Source organism: Schistocerca cancellata, chromosome 6, assembly GCF_023864275.1.
Source record: "Schistocerca cancellata isolate TAMUIC-IGC-003103 chromosome 6, iqSchCanc2.1, whole genome shotgun sequence".
NCBI classification, from domain to species: domain Eukaryota; kingdom Metazoa; phylum Arthropoda; class Insecta; order Orthoptera; family Acrididae; genus Schistocerca; species Schistocerca cancellata.
The window spans coordinates 371,958,609-371,984,456 of NC_064631.1; the positions used below are offsets into that span (position 1 = coordinate 371,958,609).

A 25,848-nucleotide genomic window follows, 5' to 3' on the forward strand; every position below is an offset into this window, starting at 1 on the left:
GAGTCAGTGTATATGTTGGTGAGCCACTGCAGCAACATGATATAAATGTTGGAAGTGTGACTATTGTCTAACCTAGTTGTAGTAATTTCTTAATGAGCAATGACTATAAAGTTATTACAGCCTCACTTCTTTTCATCTGTCAAACTCTACTGGCACTTATTACTTCTCATTGTGTGAAAATATTGCACCTTTTGTGGTCAATTATATAAATTCTTATATAGAATAGTTTCATACTCTTTCATTTAGAGTCACTGAATAACATCAGTTAGTTTGTTTATCACTTTACAAACAATTCAAATATCTGATAATGGATAAGGACTTTACTCACCTAATTTCAGTTAATTGTGGGGAAAGAACACAATTTTGAATATTTACATTTATTTATCAAATAAATCATTTTGTTATATCTTGCATTTCCTGCTCTTGGCATATTCATTTACTCAGTAGATGTTACTGAAGGCCTTCTCTAATGTTAATAGCTTCTAACAGCCATAGTGCTTTCTGGTAACCTTTAACACAGCAAAACTCACAGTATCACTACATTAACATATAGAAATGTAACTGCTTCTCTTTGGCCTTTGCTTTCTCATTTACACATGCCATAGAAATTCTTTAAACATGTGCGCTAAAGTAAATCATAATTTAATCTCACAATTATTCTCTTGCTTCACAGATTGTTGAATGATTTCCGTTTCCTAATTATGTCTTGGTGAAATTTATATTACACAAAACATCTGAAATAGTTTCTTTAAATTCAAGTATTACAGACATTTCTTGATGTTAACGCCTTGCAGTTTTGATTGTGGGGGAATGGAAAAGGCTGCTTCAATAATGAATGAGTCAGTATGTGCCCACATATCAGTATCATCCATTAACAATCTACAGTTTTCTGGTTGTGGTATAAGTGTAATTTGCATCTTTGTCTCTCGAGATACATACTTTTCCTTTCAATTTAATGCCATTCCACTCCTCTTTCTTACCAGTCATGCCGATCATGTTACACTTGAATGCTCCACCATTTCCTAATTCAGCCGCTATGTTTGTTGTCTTCAAGTTCCTTTTCAAGCTATTTTGTTATCATTCTTATTTTAGCCATCCTACAAGTCCAAACCATTTCCACCTTATTCTTATGCTTTCACAAAGTGGTTGTACCTGTTGTGTTTTCTTCATTCTTGGCCTTAATTTTTGCCATATTGCACTTCCTTGCTTGTGTTAAATCAGCCAAAATGATCATCTCATATCTGCACATAGTCTAGTAGTAGCTGTATAACATTTTTACTTTGCTGGTAAGGCACTCAAGTATATTCCTCCTTACAAAACATTCATGTAATTTGTCTCTTGGAGAGCTATCATAGGCGTTTTCTAGAAACAAAAAAACAATATTTATTTCTTTTTCTCAGTATTTTTCAATATCATTCTAAAACCAAAAACAAACTCTGTTGTTATCCTGTTATTTCTAAATCCATACTATTCTTCCTGAAGCTCTTATTCAATAATGGTTCATGAACTGGGTTCAGTAATTTTCTCCAACTTATGTCCATGGGACAGGAGTGTAGTTCCTCTATAGATGCCACATTTCCACCTGCTTTCCTTTTTCAAGATTAGTTTAGTGATGTGTTTTTTCCAGTATGCCTACATACATCTACCTTAATTCAGAGATCCAAAAATCTCATTTAAATTAATGGTTCTGCGTATATATATATTTGTCTTTACAAATGTCTGCTTGTGTCTGTGTATATGCGGATAGATATGTGTGTGTGTGCGAGTGTATACCTGTCCTTTTTTCCTCCTAAGGTAAGTCTTTCCGCTCCCGGGATTGGAATGACTCCTTACCCTCTCCCTTAAAACCCATATCCTTTTGTCTTTCCCTCTCCTTCCCTCTTTCCTGACGAGGCAACCGTTTGTTGCGAAAGCTAGAATTTTGTGTGTATGTTTGTGTTTGTTTGTGTATCTATCGGTGTGTCTGTCGACCTGCCAGCACTTTCATTTGGTAAGTCACATCATCTTTGTTTTTAGGTATATTTTTCCTTCGTGGAATGTTTCCTTCTATTATAACCATATATATATATATATATATATATATAGTTATAATAGAAGGAAAGATTTACTGTCCTACACTCGTACTCTCTGCTGGAAGTATCACTTTGCCACGAAGAAAAATGATCCTAATCCTACCCCTAATGATCCAACTCCCCAAGACACTATCCAAATTGAACCCTGCCTGGAACAGTTCCGTCCTCCGTCACAGCGGGACCCACCTCCTCTTCCTCAAAATCACCCTCTCCAAACCTTCCAGGAATTTCTGACTTCCAGCCTTGCCTCTCAATACTTCTTAAAAAACCTTAATCCTACTCCCAACATCACCACTGCTGAAGCCCAGGCTATCCGTGATCTGAAGTCTGACCGGTCCATCGTCATTCTTCCGGCGGACAAGGGTTCCACGACCGTGGTACTTGATCGTCGGGAGTATGTGGCTGAGGGACTGCGTCAGCTTTCAGACAACACCACATACAAAGTTTGCCAAGCTAATCCCATTCCTGATGTCCAGGCAGAGCTTCAAGGAATCCTCAGAACCTTAGGCCCCCTACAAAACCTTTCACCTGACTCCATCAACCTCCTGACCCCACCGATACCCCGCACCCCTACCTTCTACCTTCTTCCTAAAATTCACAAACCCAATCATCCCGGCCGCCCCATTGTAGCTGGTTACCAAGCCCCCACAGAACGTATCTCTGCCTACGTAGATCAACACCTTCAACCCATTACATGCAGTCTCCCATCCTTCATCAAAGACACCAACCACTTTCTCGAACGCCTGGAATCCTTACCCAATCCGTTACCACCAGAAACCATCCTTGTAACCATTGATGCCACTTCCTTATACACAAATATCCCGCACGTCCAGGGCCTTGCTGCGATGGAGCACTTCCTTTCACGCCGATCACCTGCCACCCTACCTAAAACCTCTTTCCTCATTACTTTAGCCAGCTTCATCCTGACCCACAACTTCTTCACTTTTGAAAACCAGACATACCAACAATTAAAGGGAACAGCCATGGGTACCAGGATGGCCCCCTCGTACGCCAACCTATTCATGGGTCGCTTAGAGGAAGCCTTCTTGGTTACCCAGGCCTGCCAACCCAAAGTTTGGTACAGATTTATTGATGACATCTTCATGATCTGGACTCACAGTGAAGAAGAACTCCAGAATTTCCTCTCCAACCTCAACTCCTTTGGTTCCATCAGATTCACCTGGTCCTACTCCAAATCCCATGCCACTTTCCTTGATGTTGACCTTCACCTGTCCAATGGCCAGCTTCACACATCCGTCCACATTAAACCCACCAACAAGCAACAGTACCTGCATTACGACAGCTGCCACCCATTCCACATCAAACGGTCCCTTCCCTACAGCCTAGGTCTTCGTGGCAAACGAATCTGCTCCAGTCCGGAATCCCTGAAGCATTACACCAACAACCTGACAACAGCTTTCGCATCCCGCAACTACCCTCCCGACCTGGTACAGAAGCAAATAACCAGAGCCACTTCCTCATCCTCTCAAACCCAGAACCTCCCACAGAAGAACCACAAAAGTGCCCCACTTGTGACAGGATACTTTCCGGGACTGGATCAGATTCTGAATGTGGCTCTCCAGCAGGGATACGACTTCCTCAAATCCTGCCCTGAAATGAGATCCATCCTTCATGAAATCCTCCCCACTCCACCAAGAGTGTCTTTCCGCCGTCCACCTAACCTTCGTAACCTCTTAGTTCATCCCTATGAAATCCCCAAACCACCTTCCCTACCCTCTGGCTCCTACCCTTGTAACCGCCCCCGGTGTAAAACCTGTCCCATGCACCCTCCCACCACCACCTACTCCAGTCCTGTAACCCGGAAGGTGTACACAATCAAAGGCAGAGCCACGTGTGAAAGCACCCACGTGATCTACCAACTGACCTGCCTACACTGTGATGCATTCTATGTGGGAATGACCAGCAACAAACTGTCCATTCGCATGAATGGACACAGGCAGACAGTGTTTGTTGGTAATGAGGATCACCCTGTGGCTAAACATGCCTTGGTGCACGACCAGCACATCTTGGCGCAGTGTTACACCGTCCGGGTTATCTGGATACTTCCTACTAACACCAACCTATCCGAACTCCGGAGATGGGAACTTGCTCTTCAATATATCCTCTCTTCCCGTTATCCACCAGGCCTCAATCTCCGCTAATTTCAAGTTGCCGCCACTCATACCTCACCTGTCATTCAACAACATCTTTGCCTCTGCATTTCTGCCTCGACTGACATCTCTGCCCAAACTCTTTGTCTTTAAATATGTCTGCTTGTGTCTGTATATGTGTGGATGGATATGTGTGTGTGTGCGAGTATATACCCGTCCTTTTTTCCCCCTAAGGTAAGTCTTTCCACTCCCGGGACTGGAATGACTCCTTACCCTCTCCCTTAAAACCCACATCCTTTCGTCTTTCCCTCTCCTTCCCTCTTTCCTGATGAGGCAACAGTTTGTTGCGAAAGCTTGAATTTTGTGTGTATGTTTGTGTTCGTTTGTGTGTCTGTCGACCTGCCAGCACTTTCATTTGGTAAGTCACATCATCTTTGTTTTTAAGTATATATATATATATATATATATATATAATAGAGGGAAACATTCCACGTGGGAAAAATATATTTAAAAAGAAAGATGATGAGACTTACCCAACAAAAGCGCTGGCAGGTCGACAGACACACAAATAAACACAAACATACACACAAAACTCTAGCTTTCGCAACCAATGGTTGCCTCGTCAGGAAAGAGGGAAGGAGAAGGAAAGACAAAAGGATTGGGTTTTAAGGGAGAGGGTAAGGAGTCATTCCAATCCCGGGAGCGGAAAGACTTACCTTAGGGGGAAAAAAGGACAGGTTTACACTCGCACACACACACATATCCATCCACACATACACAGACACAAGCAGACATTTGTAAGGGCAAAGAATTTGATCTCTGCCCAAATTCTTTGCCCTTACAAATGTCTGCTTGTGTCTGTGTATGTGTGGATGGATATGTGTGTGTGTGCGAGTGTAAACCTGTCCTTTTTTCCCCCTAAGGTAAGTCTTTCCGCTCCCGGGATTGGAATGACTCCTTACCCTCTCCCTTAAAACCCAATCCTTTTGTCTTTCCTTCTCCTTCCCTCTTTCCTGACGAGGCAACCATTGGTTGCGAAAGCTAGAGTTTTGTGTGTATGTTTGTGTTTATTTGTGTGTCTGTCGACCTGCCAGCGCTTTTGTTGGGTAAGTCTCATCATCTTTCTTTTTAAATATATATATATATATATATATATATATATATATATATATATATATATATATATATATATATTAAAAAGAAAGATGATGAGACTTACCAAACAAAAGCGCTGGCAGGTCGATAGACACACAAACAAACATAAACATACACACAAAAATCTAGCTTTCACAACCAACGGTTGCCTCGTCAGGAAAGAGGGAAGGAGAAGGAAAGACAAAGGATATGGGTTTTAAGGGAGAGGGTAAGGAGTCATTCCAATCCCGGGAGCGGAAAGACTTACCTTAGGGGGAAAAAAGGACAGGTATGACTCGCACACACACACATATCCATCCACACATACACAGACACACATATCCATCCACACATATACAGACACAAGCAGACATATTTAAAGACAAAGAGTTTGGGCAGAGATATCAGTCGAGGCAGAAGTGCAGAGGCAAAGATTTTGTTGAATGACAGGTGAGGTATGAGTGGCGGCAACTTGAACTTAGCGGAGAATGAGGCCTGGTGGATAACGGGAAGAGAGGATATATTGAAGAGCAAGTTCCCATCTCCGGAGTTCGGATAGGTTGGTGTTAGTAGGAAGTATCCAGATAACCCGGACGGTGTAACACTGCGCCAAGATGTGCTGGTCGTGCACCAAGGCATGTTTGGCCACAGGGTGATCCTCATTACCAACAAACACTGTCTGCCTGTGTCCATTCATGCGAATGGACAGTTTGTTGCTGGTCATTCCCACATAGAATGCATCACAGTGTAGGCAGGTCAGTTGGTAGATCACGTGTGTGCTTTCACACGTGGCTCTGCCTTTGATTGTGTACACCTTCCGGGTTACAGGACTGGAGTAGGTGGTGGTGGGAGGGTGCATGGGACAGGTTTTACACGGGGGGCGGTTACAAGGGTAGGAGCCAGAGGGTAGGGAAGGTGGTTTGGGGATTTCATAGGGATGAACTAAGAGGTTACGAAGGTTAGGTGGACGGCGGAAAGACACTCTTGGTGGAGTGAGGAGGATTTCATGAAGGATGGATCTCATTTCAGGGCAGGATTTGAGGAAGTTGTATCCCTGCTGGAGAGCCACATTCAGAATCTGATCCAGTCCCGGAAAGTATCCTGTCACAAGTGGGGCACTTTTGTGGTTCTTCTGTGGGAGGTTCTGGGTTTGAGAGGATGAGGAAGTGGCTCTGGTTATTTGCTTCTGTACCAGGTCGGGAGGGTAGTTGCAGGATGCGAAAGCTGTTGTCAGGTTGTTGGTGTAATGCTTCAGGGATTCCAGACTGGAGCAGATTCGTTTGCCACGAAGACCTAGGCTGTAGGGAAGGGACCGTTTGATGTGGAATGGGTGGCAGCTGTCGTAATGGAGGTACTGTTGCTTGTTGGTGGGTTTGATGTGGACGGACGTGTGAAGCTGGCCATTGGACAGGTGAAGGTCAACATCAAGGAAAGTGGCATGGGATTTGGAGTAGGACCAGGTGAATCTGATGGAACCAAAGGAGTTGAGGTCGGAGAGGAAATTCTGGAGTTCTTCTTCACTGTGAGTCCAGATCATGAAGATGTCATCGATAAATCTGTACCAAACTTTGGGTTGGCAGGCCTGGGTAACCAAGAAGGCTTCCTCTAAGCGACCCATGAATAGGTTGGCGTACGAGGGGGCCATCCTGGTACCCATGGCTGTTCCCTTTAATTGTTGGTATGTCTGGTTTTCAAAAGTGAAGAAGTTGTGGGTCAGGATGAAGCTGGCTAAGGTAATGAGGAAAGAGGTTTTAGGTAGGGTGGCAGGTGATCGGCGTGAAAGGAAGTGCTCCATCGCAGCGAGGCCCTGGACGTGCGGGATATTTGTGTATAAGGAAGTGGCATCAATGGTTACAAGGATGGTTTCTGGGGGTAACGGATTGGGTAAGGATTCCAGGCGTTCGAGAAAGTGGTTGGTGTCTTTGATGAAGGATGGGAGACTGCATGTAATGGGTTGAAGGTGTTGATCTACATAGGCAGAGATACGTTCTGTGGGGGCTTGGTAACCAGCTACATTGGGGCGGCTGGGATGATTGGGTTTGTGGATTTTAGGAAGAAGGTAGAAGGTAGGGGTGCGGGGTGTCGGTGGGGTCAGGAGGTTGATGGAGTCAGGTGAAAGGTTTTGTAGGGGGCCTAAGGTTCTGAGGATTCCTTGAAGCTCTGCCTGGACATCAGGAATGGGATTACCTTGGCAAACTTTGTATGTGGTGTTGTCTGAAAGCTGACTCAGTCCCTCAGCCACATACTCCCGACGATCAAGTACCACGGTCGTGGAACCCTTGTCCGCCGGAAGAATGACGATGGACCGGTCAGCCTTCAGATCACGGATAGCCTGGGCTTCAGCAGTGGTGATGTTGGAAGTAGGATTAAGGTTTTTTAAGAAGGATTGAGAGGCAAGGCTGGAAGTCAGAAATTCCTGGAAGGTTTGGAGAGGGTGATTTTGAGGAAGAGGAGGTGGGTCCCGCTGTGACGGAGGACGGAACTGTTCCAGGCAGGGTTCAATTTGGATAGTGTCTTGGGGAGTTGGATCATTAGGGGTAGGATTAGGATCATTTTTCTTCGTGGCAAAGTGATACTTCCAGCAGAGAGTACGAGTGTAGGACAGTAAATCTTTGACGAGGGCTGTTTGGTTGAATCTGGGAGTGGGGCTGAAGGTGAGGCCTTTGGATAGGACAGAGGTTTCGGATTGGGAGAGAGGTTTGGAGGAAAGGTTAACTACTGAATTAGGGTGTTGTGGTGCCAGATGGTGTTGATCGGAATTTTGAGGTTTTGGAGGGAGTGGAGCTGGAAGTGGGAGATTGAGTAGATGGGAGAGACTGGGTTTGTGTGCAATGAGAGGTGGTTGAGGTTTGCTGGAAAGGTTGTGAAGGGTGAGTGAGTTGCCTTTCTGGAGGTGGGAAACCAGGAGATTGGATAGTTTTTTGAGGTGAAGGGTGGCATGCTGTTCTAATTGGCGGTTGGCCTGTAGGAGGATGCTCTGAATGGCCGGTGTGGATGTGGGAGAGGAAAGATTGAGGACTTTTATTAAGGATAGGAGTTGACGGGTGTGTTCATTGGCTGAGTTGATGTGTAGGTGAAGGATTAGGTGGGTGAGGGCAATGGATTGTTCAGTTTGGAACTGGTATAGGGACTGATGGAAAGAAGGGTTGCAGCCAGAGATGGGAACTTTAAGTGTGAGGCCTTTGGGGGTTATGCCAAATGTCAGACAAGCCTGAGAAAATAAAATATGTGAGCGTAATCTGGCTAGGGTGAAGGCATGTTTGCGGAGGGAATGTAAATAAAACTTAATGGGGTCGTTGTGGGGGTGTTGTGAGGGTGACATGGTATTAGAAGGTGGAAAGTTTAACATGAGGTTGAAATGAAAAAGAAAGATAGAAATATATGGGGAGAGATAAAGGTGAAGTAGAAAGCAATTGGAGATCTGGTATGAAAAAAGGCGAAAAAGTGTTGGTTAAGTTGATCCTGTGGTGAACTGGGGTTGGTAGACAGCGATGTGCAAAAGGGTTAGGTGGTTGTGTTGCCGCTAAATCACGTTAAAGGACGGAGAAATTCGGGAAAATTTCGAGAAAATTTCGAAAAAACGTATTAAAGGAGTGGTAATGTGGTGAAAGATTACGAAAATGGGGCTAACAATTGTAGAAATAATGACGTTAAAACCTGTGGGGAGCGGCTAAAATGATCAGTGATGTGCGAAAAACGGAAGTGGAAATAAAGTTAAAGTTATTAGAACTAGCCGAAATGGTTGTTGAATACGTGAAAGCAGCTGTTATTGAACTAGAAACGGTGGATTTTATAGCAGTGAAAGCGGAAAATAAATTTTTTTGGTTATGGTTGGGAAGTGGGTTACGTATTGTTGAGAATATAGGCGAGATAAAATTGTATAGTAGATTACGGTAAAAGGGGAAGGTGAATACAAAGTGAAACTACTGGTAAAAACAGAAAGAGAAAATAAAGAGAAAAAAGAGAAATAAGACGACAGGAAAGATTTCGGAATGCAAAGGCGACAATAACAAACGTAATTGTTGGGTTCAAATTAATGATATGGTTATAATAGAAGGAAACATTCCACGAAGGAAAAATATACCTAAAAACAAAGATGATGTGACTTACCAAATGAAAGTGCTGGCAGGAAGTCAAGGAATCCTCAGAACCTTAGGCCCCCTACAAAACCTTTCACCTGACTCCATCAACCTCCTGACCCCACCGACACCCCGCACCCCTACCTTCTACCTTCTTCCTAAAATCCACAAACCCAATCATCCCGGCCGCCCCATTGTAGCTGGTTACCAAGCCCCCACAGAACGTATCTCTGCCTATGTAGATCAACACCTTCAACCCATTACATGCAGTCTCCCATCCTTCATCAAAGACACCAACCACTTTCTCGAACGCCTGGAATCCTTACCCAATCCGTTACCCCCAGAAACCATCCTTGTAACCATTGATGCCACTTCCTTATACACAAATATCCCGCACGTCCAGGGCCTCGCTGCGATGGAGCACTTCCTTTCACGCCGATCACCTGCCACCCTACCTAAAACCTCTTTCCTCATTACCTTAGCCAGCTTCATCCTGACCCACAACTTCTTCACTTTTGAAAACCAGACATACCAACAATTAAAGGGAACAGCCATGGGTACCAGGATGGCCCCCTCGTACGCCAACCTATTCATGGGTCGCTTAGAGGAAGCCTTCTTGGTTACCCAGGCCTGTCAACCCAAAGTTTGGTACAGATTTATCGATGAAATCTTCATGATCTGGACTCACAGTGAAGAAGAACTCCAGAATTTCCTCTCCGACCTCAACTCCTTTGGTTCCATCAGATTCACCTGGTCCTACTCCAAATCCCATGCCACTTTCCTTGATGTTGACCTTCACCTGTCCAATGGCCAGCTTCACACGTCCGTCCACATCAAACCCACCAACAAGCAACAGTACCTCCATTACGACAGCTGCCACCCATTCCACATCAAACGGTCCCTTCCCTACAGCCTAGGTCTTCGTGGCAAACGAATCTGCTCCAGTCTGGAATCCCTGAAGCATTACACCAACAACCTGACAACAGCTTTCGCATCCCGCAACTACCCTCCCGACCTGGTACAGAAGCAAATAACCAGAGCCACTTCCTCATCCTCTCAAACCCAGAACCTCCCACAGAAGAACCACAAAAGTGCCCCACTTATGACAGGATACTTTCCGGGACTGGATCAGATTCTGAATGTGGCTCTCCAGCAGGGATACGACTTCCTCAAATCCTGCCCTGAAATGAGATCCATCCTTCATGAAATCCTCCCCACTCCACCAAGAGTGTCTTTCCGCCGTCCACCTAACCTTCGTAACCTCTTAGTTCATCCCTATGAAATCCCCAAACCACCTTCCCTACCCTCTGGCTCCTACCCTTGTAACCGCCTCCGGTGTAAAACCTGTCCCATGCACCCTCCCACCACCACCTACTCCAGTCCTGTAACCCGGAAGGTGTACACAATCAAAGGCAGAGCCACGTGTGAAAGCACCCACGTGATCTACCAACTGACCTGCCTACACTGTGATGCATCCTATGTGGGAATGACCAGCAACAAACTGTCCATTCGCATGAATGGACACAGGCAGACAGTGTTTGTTGGTAATGAGGATCACCCTGTGGCCAAACATGCCTTGGTGCACGACCAGCACATCTTGGCGCAGTGTTACACCGTCCGGGTTATCTGGATACTTCCTACTAACACCAACCTATCCGAACTCCGGAGATGGGAACTTGCTCTTCAATATATCCTCTCTTCCCGTTATCCACCAGGCCTCAATCTCCGCTAAGTTCAAGTTGCCGCCACTCATACCTCACCTGTCATTCAACAACATCTTTGCCTCTGCACTTCTGCCTCGACTGATATCTCTGCCCAAACTCTTTGTCTTTAAATATGTCTGCTTGTGTCTGTATATGTGTGGATGGATGTGTGTGTGTGTGCGAGTGTATACCCGTCCTTTTTTCCCCCTAAGGTAAGTCTTTCTGCTCCCGGGACTGGAATGACTCCTTACCCTCTCCCTTAAAACCCAGATCCTTTCGTCTTTCCCTCTCCTTCCCTCTTTCCTGATGAGGCCACAGTTTGTTGCAAAAGCTTGAATTTTGTGTGTATGTTTGTGTTAGTTTGTGTGTCTGTCGACCTGCCAGCACTTTCATTTGGTAAGTCACATCATCTTTGTTTTTAGGTATATTTTTCCTTCGTGGAATGTTTCCTTCTATTATAACCATATATATATATATATTGAACATAAACAGGTGGAAAACAGTGTCTAGTTTCATTTGTGCAATATTTTTATTGCCAGTATGTATAAAGCAGAAAAAAGTTTGTATTATGGTACTGTTCATTACTGCTAGTACCAGTCTTATTTTTACTGCTCTAAATGTGAACTGCCTGTTTTAATCATTAATAACACTATATAAGTCATAAATTTTTTGGTGCTATGATTCTATTATAGTAATTTATCTAACTTTCTGTAGTTCATGTATTTAAAATGTTTAGCAAAGTTCCAATAAATTTGCTTGCAATGTTTATCAGTTATGGTGAAACAAAGAAAGTGGAACATATGCTGATGCTGCTAATATTTAATATTTTGTTTTCTGGCTTTTGTTAATAAATGAGAAGCACAAAAATGAAACAGATTTGATAAACTGTTAGCTCAAATTTGTGTGAAATGTTTCTGCATTACTTTCAATGCCATAGTGCAGTTGTGTAAAGAATTAAATTTGTTTCAGTGTCAGCGTCTGGAAGTAGGGCTAGATAAAATAAGAGAAGCCCAGGAGCAGCTAGGAGAGCTTAATGCAAAACTAGCTGTACAGGAAGTAGCTGTGTCAGAGAAAACAGCTGCTTGTGAGGCTCTGCTCGCAGAAATCAAGGAGGGTAAGTAAACCAAGTTTATTGAAAGGAAATATGACAGTATAATGAAACAGTTATTTAGTTTTGTTTCATAAACTTTATTGTTATTGCAAAACCTAGGTTTTGGTTATAAACTCAATTTTTCGTACACAAATGATCACAGAGATAGCAACCAAGTAAAGGAAAACATGTAAACTTTTTAATCTGTTTGTTCTTGACTTAAACTATAAAGTTGTCTCTGTTGACAATTTTGACACACTTAAATTTTTATTTACAATAACTATGAATAACGTACACTGGAATAGAGACAGGTAAACAGGAGTGTGTATCATTATCTGAATGAAGACACCCAGGATGATTATTTATTTTTCTATTTAGAGGTTGTATCATTGTCTAAAAGGAGTGAATAATTTAAAGGAGTCCACTCATTCAATATCAGATGTGGGGATGCACACATCTGTTTTTTTAATTTCTAGTATTTCCAACTGAATGAGCTTTGCACCATCTCTCTGTGTGTGTAGTTCTACATCTAATACATATTTAGTATAAGCAGTGTTCAGCAAAGAATGAATTTGGCTTCTTTAATTTACAGCTTCTGTTGTGTTCTTTGAGCATAGTATACACTGACCTCCCAGTCTGACCAATATAGTAGGAATGACATTCTTCACAGGTGAGCTTATAAACTCCACCTTTCATGATGCCTGGTTGAAGAAATGTCTAGCTAATGTCTCTGAAACATAGAAAGCACAGAAGAACCCTTTGCCTTTAAAATGTTGCTTGTCCTACTAGAAATTTTACATATAAGAGATAACCTCTGTACTATTTCGTTTTGGACATACCCTCATTGTTCTGTGGGTGTGGTAGGGATCTGGCTTACTTTGTCAGTGTTTTATTTAGAAGGTTGTCAATAATTTTGGATTGAAATTAATTATTTGTAGCAATATTGTGGTAGTCTTGTTGGGACATCACAATAGAAAGGAAATGGTGGAGTGCTGTATGTTTGTAGGATATTGAGAGGAAGTGGTGAAGAATGGGTTGGTAAAGGGATCTTCCTTGTAGATTTTAAATTTATGGACACTATCTTCTGTCTGTAAGTTTATGTCTAGCAGATTAATGGTAGGGTCTAATAACACCATACTGGCCTTTGTGTTGGGAGGATATCAAGAAGAGAGCATCTCATTTCAGGACTTGAGAAAGTCATAGCCTAGGTGGAGTCATTTATTGAGGTGTCCAAGGCATGGATAGCTCTAGATGACAAGGGTTGGAAGTGCTTCTGAGGGCTTTTTTTATGGAGCAGATACATTTTCTGTGGATGTCAGACTGTAGGGAAGGGAACTTTTCATGCAGAAGCAGTGGTAGCTGTCAAATTGTATTGTTGCTAAGTGATTGGGTTTATATTGACTGAGATTGGATGTGGGCTTCAGTGAGGGGGAGGGAGGGGTTTAACAACAAGGAAGATATCTTTGAATCTGGAAAATGATCAGATAAATTTGAATTAGGAAAAGGAGTTAAGCTGTTGCAGGAAGTGGAAGAGCTGTTCTTCACCATGAGTCCAAACCACAAAGGCATTGTCAGTGTATCTGTACCAAACCAGGGTGCCCATATTCTGTACAATGAAGAATGCCTCTTCCATGCAGCCCTTGAAAAAGTTGTCATTGGAAGGGGCTATTCTCGTTACCATAACAGTCTACCTTGATTTTTAAGTCTGGTAGCCAGAGGTGAAGTACTATGTGCAAGAATGAAGTTAGCTAGTGTGACAGTGCACCAAGTTTTATAAAGAATTTGATGACCATTGGCAGAGGTAAATTGGGGTATGGCTGTGTGTGCATGTGGGATGTTTGTGTGGAGTGAAGTTGCAATGATAGAAACATGGACAATTCCTATTGAGAGGTGTGTGAAAGTATTTAAGGTGATCTGGGAACTGGTTGGTGTAATTTATGTAGAATTTCATGTGTGATCGGTTTGATTGCTGTTTGGCTAAGTGTCTTATACAATCATTGAAGATCTGGAGTCAATTTTTTGGATCTGTACCTCAGTCACTAAAACTGAAACCTTTAAAGGATCAATTTGTCATCCACCTGCCAGTCTGTCTGTCTGTCCATCTGTTAGGGCAACTTCTCCTCAGGAATAGGTGGAAGTATCAACCTGAAATGCATGTCTAATATTAAGGTCTATGGTCCCTTGGTGGTGTAAAAACTTTAAGCTACTAAGTCAATGCAATTAAAAGATATGGCCATTTATATCCCATATTTTGGTACTCACCAGTTCACTCATCGACACCTACAGGGTACTTCCCTTTGACCTAGAATCATGAAATTTGGCAAGAAGCAAGGTTTCACAATAAAAGTAAAGCAAAAATTAAAAAATTGTTAATTTTCAATCGCATCATATATAAAAATTTTATGTCATTTGTTGTCCATCTCTCTGTTTGTCCATCTGTTATGACTCCTTTTACTCAGAAAATTTATACAAAATATTAACATCTATGGCTCCTTGTTGGTGTAAGACACTTAAGCTTCTAAGTCAATGCATGGCCATTTATGTCGTATAAATGACACTGTTAGCTGGAACAGGCAGAAGACAAATTTTGTTTTGTTGCACATTTTAGTGATTTCAGTGATTTTGACCAAGATAAACTCTCACTGGTGTATTCTTCTTCAGCACACCAATGTATAAATATTCACAAAGCAACAACGAATTGAATAATCCATGCAATATGTACTTCTTTACATACATATATATATAATCTTATTTCTGAATTTTCCTTTGTGTCAGAGATCGCACTTACAAGATATGACTGCCAGTTTGAAGTACTAGACTCGCATATTTTACTGTTTGCATCACTTCTTCATAATCTTTCATTGATTGTCTCAATACCTGTTTGCATTATGATATATTGTGAAATTTTTATCATTTGTGAGTGCCACGATGAACTCATACTGTTATCATCAATTGTAGGCTTAAAATTAATCATGCTCCTTTATAATTTTTGAGAACAGTAGGCCTTCACTCATTCAAAATAATCGTTCACTAATGTCATTGTATAATTACAAGCAAAATAGTTTATTTTTGAAAATTTTCAGACACTTACAAAACCATATTTTTTGTAAGTTAACAGTACGTGTTTTATATAAGTAACTTCTTTCATAGCATACCAGTGTTTATGATTCACAGGCATTGCCAAAGAATGCACCACTCCTGAATTTCATTGTATTTCAATGCAAATAAATGTGCATTTTTGAGAATTTTTTGAGGATTTTTTGTCCTTTGCAGAATCTATAAATAATTTGTAGTAAACTGGCATTTGTGGTTTAGTTACAGTTGCAGATATTCTAACAAACATATTGTGTTACATCTAATTTTCTCATAAAGAGAAGTAGCACTATATATTACCTACATTTTTAATAAATTAACTCTGTTTTTGAGTTTGCTAACAACTATAATCAACCTCATAATGTTTTAGAAATTAGTAATTTTTATGACAGGTTTTTGTGTTTCCTTAATTGAAATCCTGTTTTGTATATTTGCTTCAATTCTTCTAGGGAATTAGCATCTTTTTAACTAAAGAGATTAAAAGGTAATCAGTGGGCTTACATTAAAGTTATTTGCTTACTGCCCCATAATACATCTTACCATCCAAAATGCATCCTCACTGTGAATGCTGTTCTCGAATGTGGGATGATTTGATTGTGATTCATAAGCAGCTGGAAGCTGCCCTGCCTACTGTCAAACACTGGCAAGCTGCTGTGAATCAGTGTGTTGGAAGAGCTACCAAGAGTTGCATACCGGTGATACCAATACTGCAAGTTTCTCAAGCACTATCCCCTCCTGTGGATCCTGTCTCCTCTGCAGAAAGTACAGGATATGTCATTTCTCATCATCTTGCTTGAGGAACAGTGTGTCAATGATAGATCTAGGTGTACTGTACAGGGTTTACAGGGACCAGGGAGCACTTAGGATGTTGTACCAATCCTCCTATCCACCAGGTGTCTTGTGCTATCCTTCACTGAAACTGAAACTGAGCCAGTGGGATTCACTTTGCCTGTTTTGTGGAAACCTGTTTTGTCCAGTTTTAAGAGGAGACAGACACAAAAGGGTAGGGGTTTGTTAATCATCGGCTGTTCAGACGTATGGCAAATGATGATACCTGTTAGGGAAATGGCAGCAAGGGACAGGAAAGGACACCAGGTGCACTCAGAATGTGTGCCAGGGACCCTGATTCAACATGTTGAAGAGGCTATTCAAGCAGCCACTGAGGGAATGGGGTACAACCAACTGCAGATAGTGGCACACATTGGAATGAATGATGCCTGTCATCTGAGTTCCAAGGTCATACATTCCAGCAACTGTCAGAGAAGGCTGAGAAGACTAGCCTTGTGCGTGGGAGTTTCAATGAAGCTCACAATTTGTAGCATTGTCCACTGAACTTATCATGGCTCTTTGTTTCTGAGTCAAGTGAAATAACAGAAACAGACACTTTGAAGGTTCTGTGATGAGCTAGGCTGTGACTTTCTGGACTTGCGCCATAGAGTTGAGAACTTATGGTCCCCCCTAAATTGGTCAGGTGTGCGCTACACATCATAAGCTGCTACTTAGGTAGCTGACTGTGTGGAATGCACAGAATGGCAGAATGTTTTTTTTTTTTTTAGATTAGATGACTCTCCATCCAATCCAGATAACTATAGCTGAAGGAAATCCAGGAATATGAGTGTAAGATCTAAAGAAATGCCTCCCAAAGATGAGAGTATTAAAATCCCAATGGTTAACTGCCAAAGCATTTGCAGGGAAGTGCCAGAGTTTGAAGTGCTTCTGAAAAGCAGTGAAGCTCACGTAATAATTGGTACAGGAATCTGGCTGAAACATGAAACTGATAGCAGTGAGGTTTTTGTGAAATGTTTACACATCAAGAGGATAGGCAAATGGGAGATGGAGGTGGTGTATTTGTCACAGTAGACAAGGAACTCAAACCACCAAGATGGAAGTTTAAGCTGCATGTGAGGTTGTTTGGGCAAGACTCAGTATCAGGGGTGGGCGTAAAATGATAATTGTATCCTTTCATTGCCCACCACTCATCTCTTGGTGTAATCAAAAATCTTAGAGGGAATCTCAGTTCAGTTGCGTGTAAGTTGCCCAGTCATTTTGTAATCATTGGTGGAGACTTAAATCATCCAACAATTAATTGAGAAAATTACTGTTTTGTTAGTGGTTGGCTTGAAAAAGGCATCATGTGAAACATTACTGAATGCCTTCTCTGAGAACTACCTAGGACAGGAACCCCACTTGTGATGAAAAAATATGGGAAGTAATGGCAACGAATAGACCTGACCTCTTTGAGGATGTCCACATCGAAACTGGTATTAGTGACCATGACACAGTTGTGGCAACAGTGATTTTCACGGTACAAAGGATGACTAAAATAAGCAGAAAGATATATATATGTTCAGTAAACTAGGCAAAAGATCAATAGTGTCATATCTGAATGAGAAACTTGAACTTTTAGCACAGAACAGGAGCATGTAGAGGAACTCTGGCTCAAGTTTAAAAGTATAGTTGACCATGCACTGGATAGATATGTGCCCAGTAGAACAGTTTATAATGGGAGGGAGCCTCCATGATATACAGCCACTGTAAAGAAACTTCTAAAGAAATGGAGATTATTGCATAATGGGTGTAAAACAAAGTGCAGGGCTATATATAGAGAGACGCTGAATGAAAAGCATTTGGCTCTCAACGTAGCAATGTGTGATATCTTCAATGACTACTATAGCAGAATATTGTCAAATAATCTTTCACAGAACTCAAAGAAATTCTGGTCATATGCAGAGGCTGTTAGTGGCGCCAGAGTTACTGTCCAGATGCTAGTGATGCAATGGGAACTGAAATTGAGAGTAGCAAAACAAAAGCTGAAATGCTTAACTCCATTTTCAAATGTTCCTTTACAAAGAAAAACCCAGGAAAACTGCACACCTTTAATCTTCATATCACTGAAAAGATGAATGAAATAAATATTAGCATCAATGGTGTTGAAAAAAAGCCAAAATCGTTAAAACTGAACAAAGCTCCAGGGCCCCGTAGGATCCCTGTCAGATTCCACACTGAATTTTCAGCTGAGTTAACCCCTCTTCCAACTATAATCTGTCATAGATCCCTCAAACAAAGAACCAAGCCCAGTTCTCGGAAAAAAGCACAGGTCACACCCGTCTGCATGAAGGGTAGTAGAAGTGACCCACAAAACTACCGTCCAGTATCCCAGATATCTATTTCTTGTAGAATCTTAGAACACATTCTGTGCTCAAACATAATGAGTTACCTTGAACAAAATAACCTCCTTATTGCCAGCCAACATGCATTCTGAAAACACTGATCACATAAAACTCAGCTGCACTTTCAATACCAGAGAAGGAAAGTTGCTACTCACCATATAGTGGAGGTGCTGAGTCACGATAGGCACAATAAAAAGAGTCACACACTCGTAGCTTTGGCCATTAAGCCTTTGTCAGCAGTAGACACACACACACACAAACACACACACACACAAACACACACACACACACACAACTTGCACACACGTCTGCAGACTCAGAGAGCTGAAACTACACTTTCTCAAATGACATACTAAAGGCTCTGGATCAAGGCAGTCATGTCAATGCAGTATCTCTTGATTTTGAAAAGCATTTGACTCAGTACCACACCTACTCTTATTGTCAAAAGTATGATCATCATATCAATTTGTGACTGGATTGAGGACTTTTTGGTAGGGAGGACACAACATGTTATCTTGGATGGATAGTGATTGTCAGATGTAGAAGTAACTTCAGATGCACCCCAGGGAAGTGCATTGGGACCTTGCTGTTCATGTTGTGTATTAATGACTTTGCAATCAATATTAATAATAAACTCTGACTTTTTGCAGATGATGCAGTTATCTAAGGCAAAGTACTATCTGAAAGAAAGTACATGGCAGACTTCAGTTTACTGGTAAAATACAGGGAAAGTGCAATCTGTCTACAAAGTAGACTGCATACAAATCACTCGCATGAATAGTTCTAGAATATTGTTTAAGTATGTGGGACTCATACCAATTAGGACAATGGGGGATATGGAACATGCATAGGAAATGGCAGCATTAATGGTCACAGGTTTGTTTCAGCCATGGGAGAGTGTCCCAGAGATACTGAAAAAACTGAACTGAAGGACTCTTGAAGACAGGCAAAAACTATTCTGAGAAAGTCCATTAACAAAGTTTCAAGAATAAGCTTTGATTGAAGACTCTAGGAATGTACTACAACCCCTTACATATTACTCATCTAGAGAGTGTGAGAATAAGATTAGAATAATAACAGTATGCACAGAGCCATTCAAACAATCATTCTTCCCTGGATCCTTAAGTGGATGGTACAGGAAGAAACCCCAATAACTGGTATAATGGGGTGTACCCTCTACCATGCACTTAATGGTGGTTTGCAAATTATAGATGTAGATGTTTTAATACTGACCAGCTCACTCATCAAAACCTACAGGGAACTGGACAAAATCTTCCCAGTTTTCAAGCCACATCAATTCCAATAAAATTCCCAAGCTTTCAAACGCTAGCTCTGCCATTGTTGTCTGGAGTAAAACTACTGACTGCCAGGACTGGCACACTTTCTTGCTTATATACCCATGAATACAGCTGCTGGCACCAATCAGAGAGGGCTGAAACGATGCTTCTGCGAAAGGAACAAGAGACATCTGGTGGAGCAAGGGGCTGACACCACATTTGAAACTGCTGCTCCTGCCTCCCTACAAGCGTTAAGCATTAGCTGTTGCTTCCTTTTGACATCCAAAGCCCGTTCCCACATCCAACCCTGTATGTAGCCTTGGCCTCTGTTGAAATTGTTGCAGTCCATTCAAATCTCAGCCACCTCTTTTTTAACTGAGTCCCAGTATGTTGATGCATGAGCTAAGACTCTTGTGTTTTCAAACTGTATTATGTGTCTGTTTTCGAGACAATGCTCAGCTACGGCCGACTTATCGAGCTCCCTTTGCTTAATATGTCTCTTTTGCTTGGTACAACACTTTGTAACTGTGCAAGTTGTGTGGTGTATATAGATACTGCTGCACTTTCAAGGGTCATGATACACTCCGGGCACATGAAGAGCTATGTCATCTTTAAGACGATGCAACATATCTCATATCTTGGGGGCAGGCCAGAACACTGGTCTCAATCCATGTCTCTGCAGTAGGTGTCCTAACTTGCTGCATGTTGCCCCACAGTATGGCATGAAATCTGCCAGCTTGGCTTCTCCTGCTGATTCACAAGGCATCCTTCTTCAGTGACACCTGAAAGCATTTGCAATTTCTCTTTTGCTGTAACCATTCTCCCTGAACATGTGCCTCAAGTGCTGCAATTGAGACTGTAGGTGGTCATAATCAGAAATAACGTTGGCTCCATGTATTAACATGTTCAGGACCACTTTCTTGGGTACAGGGAGGTGAAAACTACCAGCATTCAAATATTGATCAGTGTGCGTTGTTTTCCTTGTACAATTAATGACCAAGCTGGCCTCCTGCCTTCAGCTCAACTAAAACATCTAAGGATGGTAGCTTGCCTTCCTTCTCCATCATGATAGTAAATGTAATGTTGGGATGGGCACCTTTCATGTGATCCACAAACTGCTGCAGTTTATTGTCACCTTGAGGCCATATCAGGAAGGAGTCATTGACGTACCTAAGGAAGCAAGACAGACACAGAGTTCGGAGTCTGCACCTCAAAGTGCTCCATGAAGAAATTTGCAACTGCAGGAGACAGTGGTGAGCCTATTGCTGTGTCAGTAATTTTACTGCTGATGACAATGGTGGAGCCATCAAAACTCAAGAATTTTATTAGAATCGACGTGGCTTGAAAACTGAGAAGATTTTATCCAATCATGCCACAGCAAAAGACTCTGAAGATTCTACAGGGTACCTCCCTTTGACCTAGTATCATGAAATTTGGCGAGAAGGAATGTTTCATTGTAAAAGCAAAGGAAAATTGTTGATTTTTAGGGTTTCATGCCTCAATCTGTAAATACAGAACCCTTATAGAATTGCTATATTGCTCATCTCTCTGTGTGTCCGATAGTTCAGAATGCTTTTTCTCAGGAACGGTAGATGTGTCTAGTTCAAATTTCTGTCACATATTAAGGGTTTATGGTCCATTGGCAGTGCAAAAATTTTAAGGTTCTAAGTCAATTCAATGATACAATATGGCAATTTATGTCACATATTTTGATACTCGAAAACTCACTCACCAAACCTGTAGAACACTTCCCATTGACCTGTGTAGTAGCCACCAGAAAGATCGCGGGAGGCGCACATGGGCACGGCGCGTCACGGACGGTAGTTGCCGCCAGTAGAGTCCCGTCCACCAGAGGGCACGCGAGAATTCGGACGCGACCTCTGCCGGCGTAACAACAAGAACAACAACAACTCCGGCAGGACAGGCCGTGCGCAGTCAGTCAACATCGGGCATGCCTAGGACACAGTCCCGGTCTACGCTAAGTGAAGTGCGACGTAACGTGAACAGTGTTACTACACAATTGGCGACGAGTAGGGTCGTTCTTTCGCGTGTTGCGTCGTTGTTCCGGTTTCGCAGTTTCTCCACGGCATGGAGGATTTGGCGCGGGTTTTGGTTGCGCAGCAGACGGAGCTCATGGCCACCATGAAACAAGTGCTTCCGGCGTTGCTCTCCACGCCGTCTGCTCCGGCGCAGTTCCCTCCTCCCTTTCCCCCGTATGACGAGACGGCAGAGGTTTGGGACGCATATGAACATCGCCTTTGGCAGCAGTTCCAGGCGTTTCATGTTGCCGATGCGGAGGTATGTCGTGCTCTCTTCTTGTCTTGGATATCTCCCTCGCTGTATCAAGTTTTGCGGCAGCTAGCGCCATTGCAGGAACCCTCGTCCCTGTCGTTTGACGCATTGTGTTCATTGCTGTCTTCATATTATCGCCGCCGCACGCATGTTGTGGCGGCTAGGGTCGAGTTCTATCAATGCAAGAAACAGCCCCATCAGTCTTACCGGGCGTGGGCCGCTACCCTGCACGGTCTTAGTCGCAAGTGTCATTTTGTCACGGAGCAGTCGCGGGAGTCGTATGCCCATGTTATGGTCCGCGACGTCATTGTTCGTTCGGCCCCTGATCGGGAGGTACGGCAACGGGCCCTGCAGTTAGAAGACCCTTCCCTCGAGGAAGTCCTGTCCATTGCTCAATCGTATGAAGTCTCTCACGCAGCAGGTCAACAGCTGGAGGCGTGGTGCGACGTCGCGGAGGTTCAGGGCGGCGCGGCCGCGTCCACTGTGTCCGGGGTGGACGACGTGCGAGCGGTACAATCCGGCCGTTACGGCCGCTCCCGCGTGGCGCGTAAACAGAATTCTGGCCGCCGGCCCCTGTTGCCGTCCTGTGCGTCGTGCTATATACATCACGATCGGTCAAAGTGCCCCCAGCGTTGGGCCGTTTGTCGCAAATGTCATAAAAACGGTCACATTGCTAAAGTTTGCCACTCAGCCTCAAAGGAATCGAAGGAAGCAAGTACAGAGGACATGGACGTTGACATTCAGGAAATTTCATCGGGCCAGGCTCCCGACGCATCGGCATGCAAACTCTTTATCGAGGTGTCGGTTCGGTCGCGCCGGTTACAACTGCAGGTAGATACGGGCGCGGCAGTTTCGTTGTTGAATGCACAAACGTATTCCGACCTTGGATCGCCCCCGTTGGCGCCCGTTTACCGGCGTCTACGTGGTTATGGTAAACAGTTCATTCCCCTCCTGGGTCAATTCACTACCGACGTGATTACAAATCAGTCACTCGGCCTATTACTTTTATTGTTGTCAGTGATGCGAGCTCCGCTAACCTTTTTGGCCTGGATGCCTTTCAAGCTTTCGGTTTTTCTATCGCTGACACCATACAGTTGGTCTCCGAAGACGTTCCCTATCACTCATTGGAATCTTTGATCTCAGACTTTCCAGATATTTTTGAGGAGGGCCTGGGGCGTGTTTCAGATTTTGAAGCTCACTTAACGTTGAAGGCGTCTGCTCGCCCGCGTTTTCTACGTGCGAGGCAGATCCCCTTGGCTCTCCGCCCTCAGGTAAAGGAAGAGCTCGACCGGCTGACAGCCCTAGGGGTCGTTCTTCCCATTTCTTCCAGTGAGTGGGCTTCGCCCCTCGTTATTGTCAAGAAGCCCTCGGGAAAATTACGTCTTTTTGGCGATTTTAAGGACACCATTAATTCCCAATTGGTGGTGGACACCTATCCTTTGCCTCGTGCTGATGAATTGTTCTCCGCCGTGGCGGGAGGCCACTATTTTTCGAAAATCGATCTGTCAGAGGCTTATCATCAGATACCACTTGATGAGGACTCCAAACGGCTGGCAGTCATCAACACCCCGTTTGGCCTTTACCAATACCAGCGGTTGGCTTTTGGGATATCCAGTGCCCCGGCGATATTCCAGCGTTATCTTGAGCATGTCACGTCGACAATCCCTCATTGTATTAATTACCTGGATGACATCATTGTCACGGGCCGCAGCACGACGGACCACTTGCACAACCTTCGCACCCTCTTTCTTAAATTCAGGTCTGTGGGCTTGCGTTGCAACCTGCATAAGTCAACCTTCTTCCAACCGTCCATTGAGTATGTGGGCTACACCATATCTCGGCACGGCATCCAGCCACTAGGAAGTTTGGTCCACGGTATCGTCAACCTTCCTTGGCCCACTTCGCTGAAGGAGTTACAAGCTTTTTTAGGCAAGATAGCCTATTACCACCGGTTCATTCCCAGGGCTTCCACTGTAGCCCACCCCCTGTACTGCCTTCTGCACAAGGGTGTTCCTTTTGATTGGTCGCCTGCATGTGAGCGAGCGTTCACCTCGTTGAAGGGCCTCCTCACGTCAGCCCCTTGTTTGGCTACTTTTGATCCCCATAAGCCGTTGGTCCTGGCTACGGATGCTTCGCAGTATGGGGTGGGGGCGGTCCTGGCCCATCGCAACGCAGATGGTTCCGAGCAACCACTGGCGTTTGCGTCGAAAACGCTTAGTCCCGAGCAGGCCCATTACTCCCAGGTGGAAAAAGAGGCTTTGGCCATTGTCTACGCTGTTACCAAGTTTCACCCTTTCTTGTATGGCACGAAGTTTCAGTTAATCACTGACCATAAGCCGTTAATATCGTTATTTGGCCCCGCCTCTCAGATTCCGGATAGGGCAGCCCACAGACTACAGCGCTGGGCCTTGTTCCTCTCTAAGTACCATTATGACATTCGTTTTCGCCCTACAGGCCAGCATGCCAACGCCGACGCGCTTTCCCGTCTTCCGGTGGGCCCGGACCCTACATTTGATCGAGAGGAGATTATGTGTTTTCATTTGGATGTGGCGTCCCGCCAAGCGGTTGATGGCTTCCCGATCACTAGTTCTCGAGTCGCCAGGGAAACGGCGGCTGACCCGGTTCTCCGGCAAGTAGTTCGCCTCATTCAGCAGGGGTGGTCGTCCCGCCCTCCGGGCCGGGCCTCGGACCCTCTTCGTAATTATTTTCTTCTACGAGACCGTCTCTCAGTCTTGGAAGGAGTTCTCCTTCTGGCCACCGATGATACTGCTCCTCGCGTGGTTGTTCCTGCAAGTTTACGAAGGGAGGTCCTCAAGTTATTACATGCGGGGCACTGGGGTGTTTCCCGTACTAAAACCTTGGCTCGCAGACATGTGTACTGGCCCGGTATTGACAGAGAAATTGAGCACTTGGTGGCCGCCTGTTCCCAGTGTGCGAGCCAACAAGCATCTCCCAGGGCAGCATTCTCTTCATGGCCGCCGGTAACCCAGGCGTGGGAACATGTTCACATCGATTTTGCGGGCCCGTTTCTCAATGGCTTTTGGCTCATTGTCATTGATGCTTATTCCCGATTCCCATATGTGGTTCGCTGCTCCTCCACCACTTCAGAAGTTGCAATCCAGGCACTAGCAAAAATCTTTTCTGTGGAAGGTCTGCCAATCACCCTGGTCTCAGACAATGGACCGCAGTTTCTTTCGCAGACCTTCCAGGATTTTTGTAGGCGCTTCGGTATTCGGCACGTTTGCTCTCCCCCCTTCTATCCACAATCGAATGGGGAAGCTGAGCGCATGGTGCGCACCTCTAATACGCAGATGAAAAAGTATGTGCACGAATTTCCTGCAGAGGAAGCATTGACGTTTTTCTTGACGGCATACCGGACCACACCAATGGGAGACCGCAGCCCCGCAGAGCTCCTCCATGGGCGTCAACCTAGGACTCTGCTGCACCTCCTCCAGCCTGGTCCTCGCCAGTCTTCACAAAACGGAGTACCTGGCTTTCCACTGGGTATGTCAGTCTGGGCCCGTGGGTTTGGTCGCAATCCACATTGGATACCGGCGGTGGTCCTGCACCGCCATGGCCGCCGGCTCTATACCTTGCAGGCGGGGGACCGGGTGGTACGTCGTCACCAAAATCAGCTCCGTCCACGTTCGGGCACCCACCCTCCGACCTCTCGGACACCTTTCCCCATTGCCGGCACCGGTATTGGTTTCACAGGGGACGTTACCTCCTCTCCCCGCTGTGACTCTGCCACACTGCGATGGTTCTCAGCCTTGGCAGCCTCCAGTGGCTCCAGCACCGGCATCGCCGTCATTCAAGATGCCCCAGTG

The 25,848-nt window shown here is 44.2% G+C and overlaps 1 protein-coding gene across 1 annotated transcript in view; it reads left to right on the top strand.

The window, feature by feature from the left end:
• Positions 1-25,848, top strand: part of LOC126088335 (dynein axonemal heavy chain 10) — a 1,153,099-nt gene that overhangs the window by 752,406 nt on the left and 374,845 nt on the right. The window contains exon 39 of the mRNA XM_049906469.1: positions 12,069-12,213. Coding sequence (XP_049762426.1) covers positions 12,069-12,213 — 145 coding nt within the window. The remainder of the gene's footprint in view (positions 1-12,068; positions 12,214-25,848) is intronic.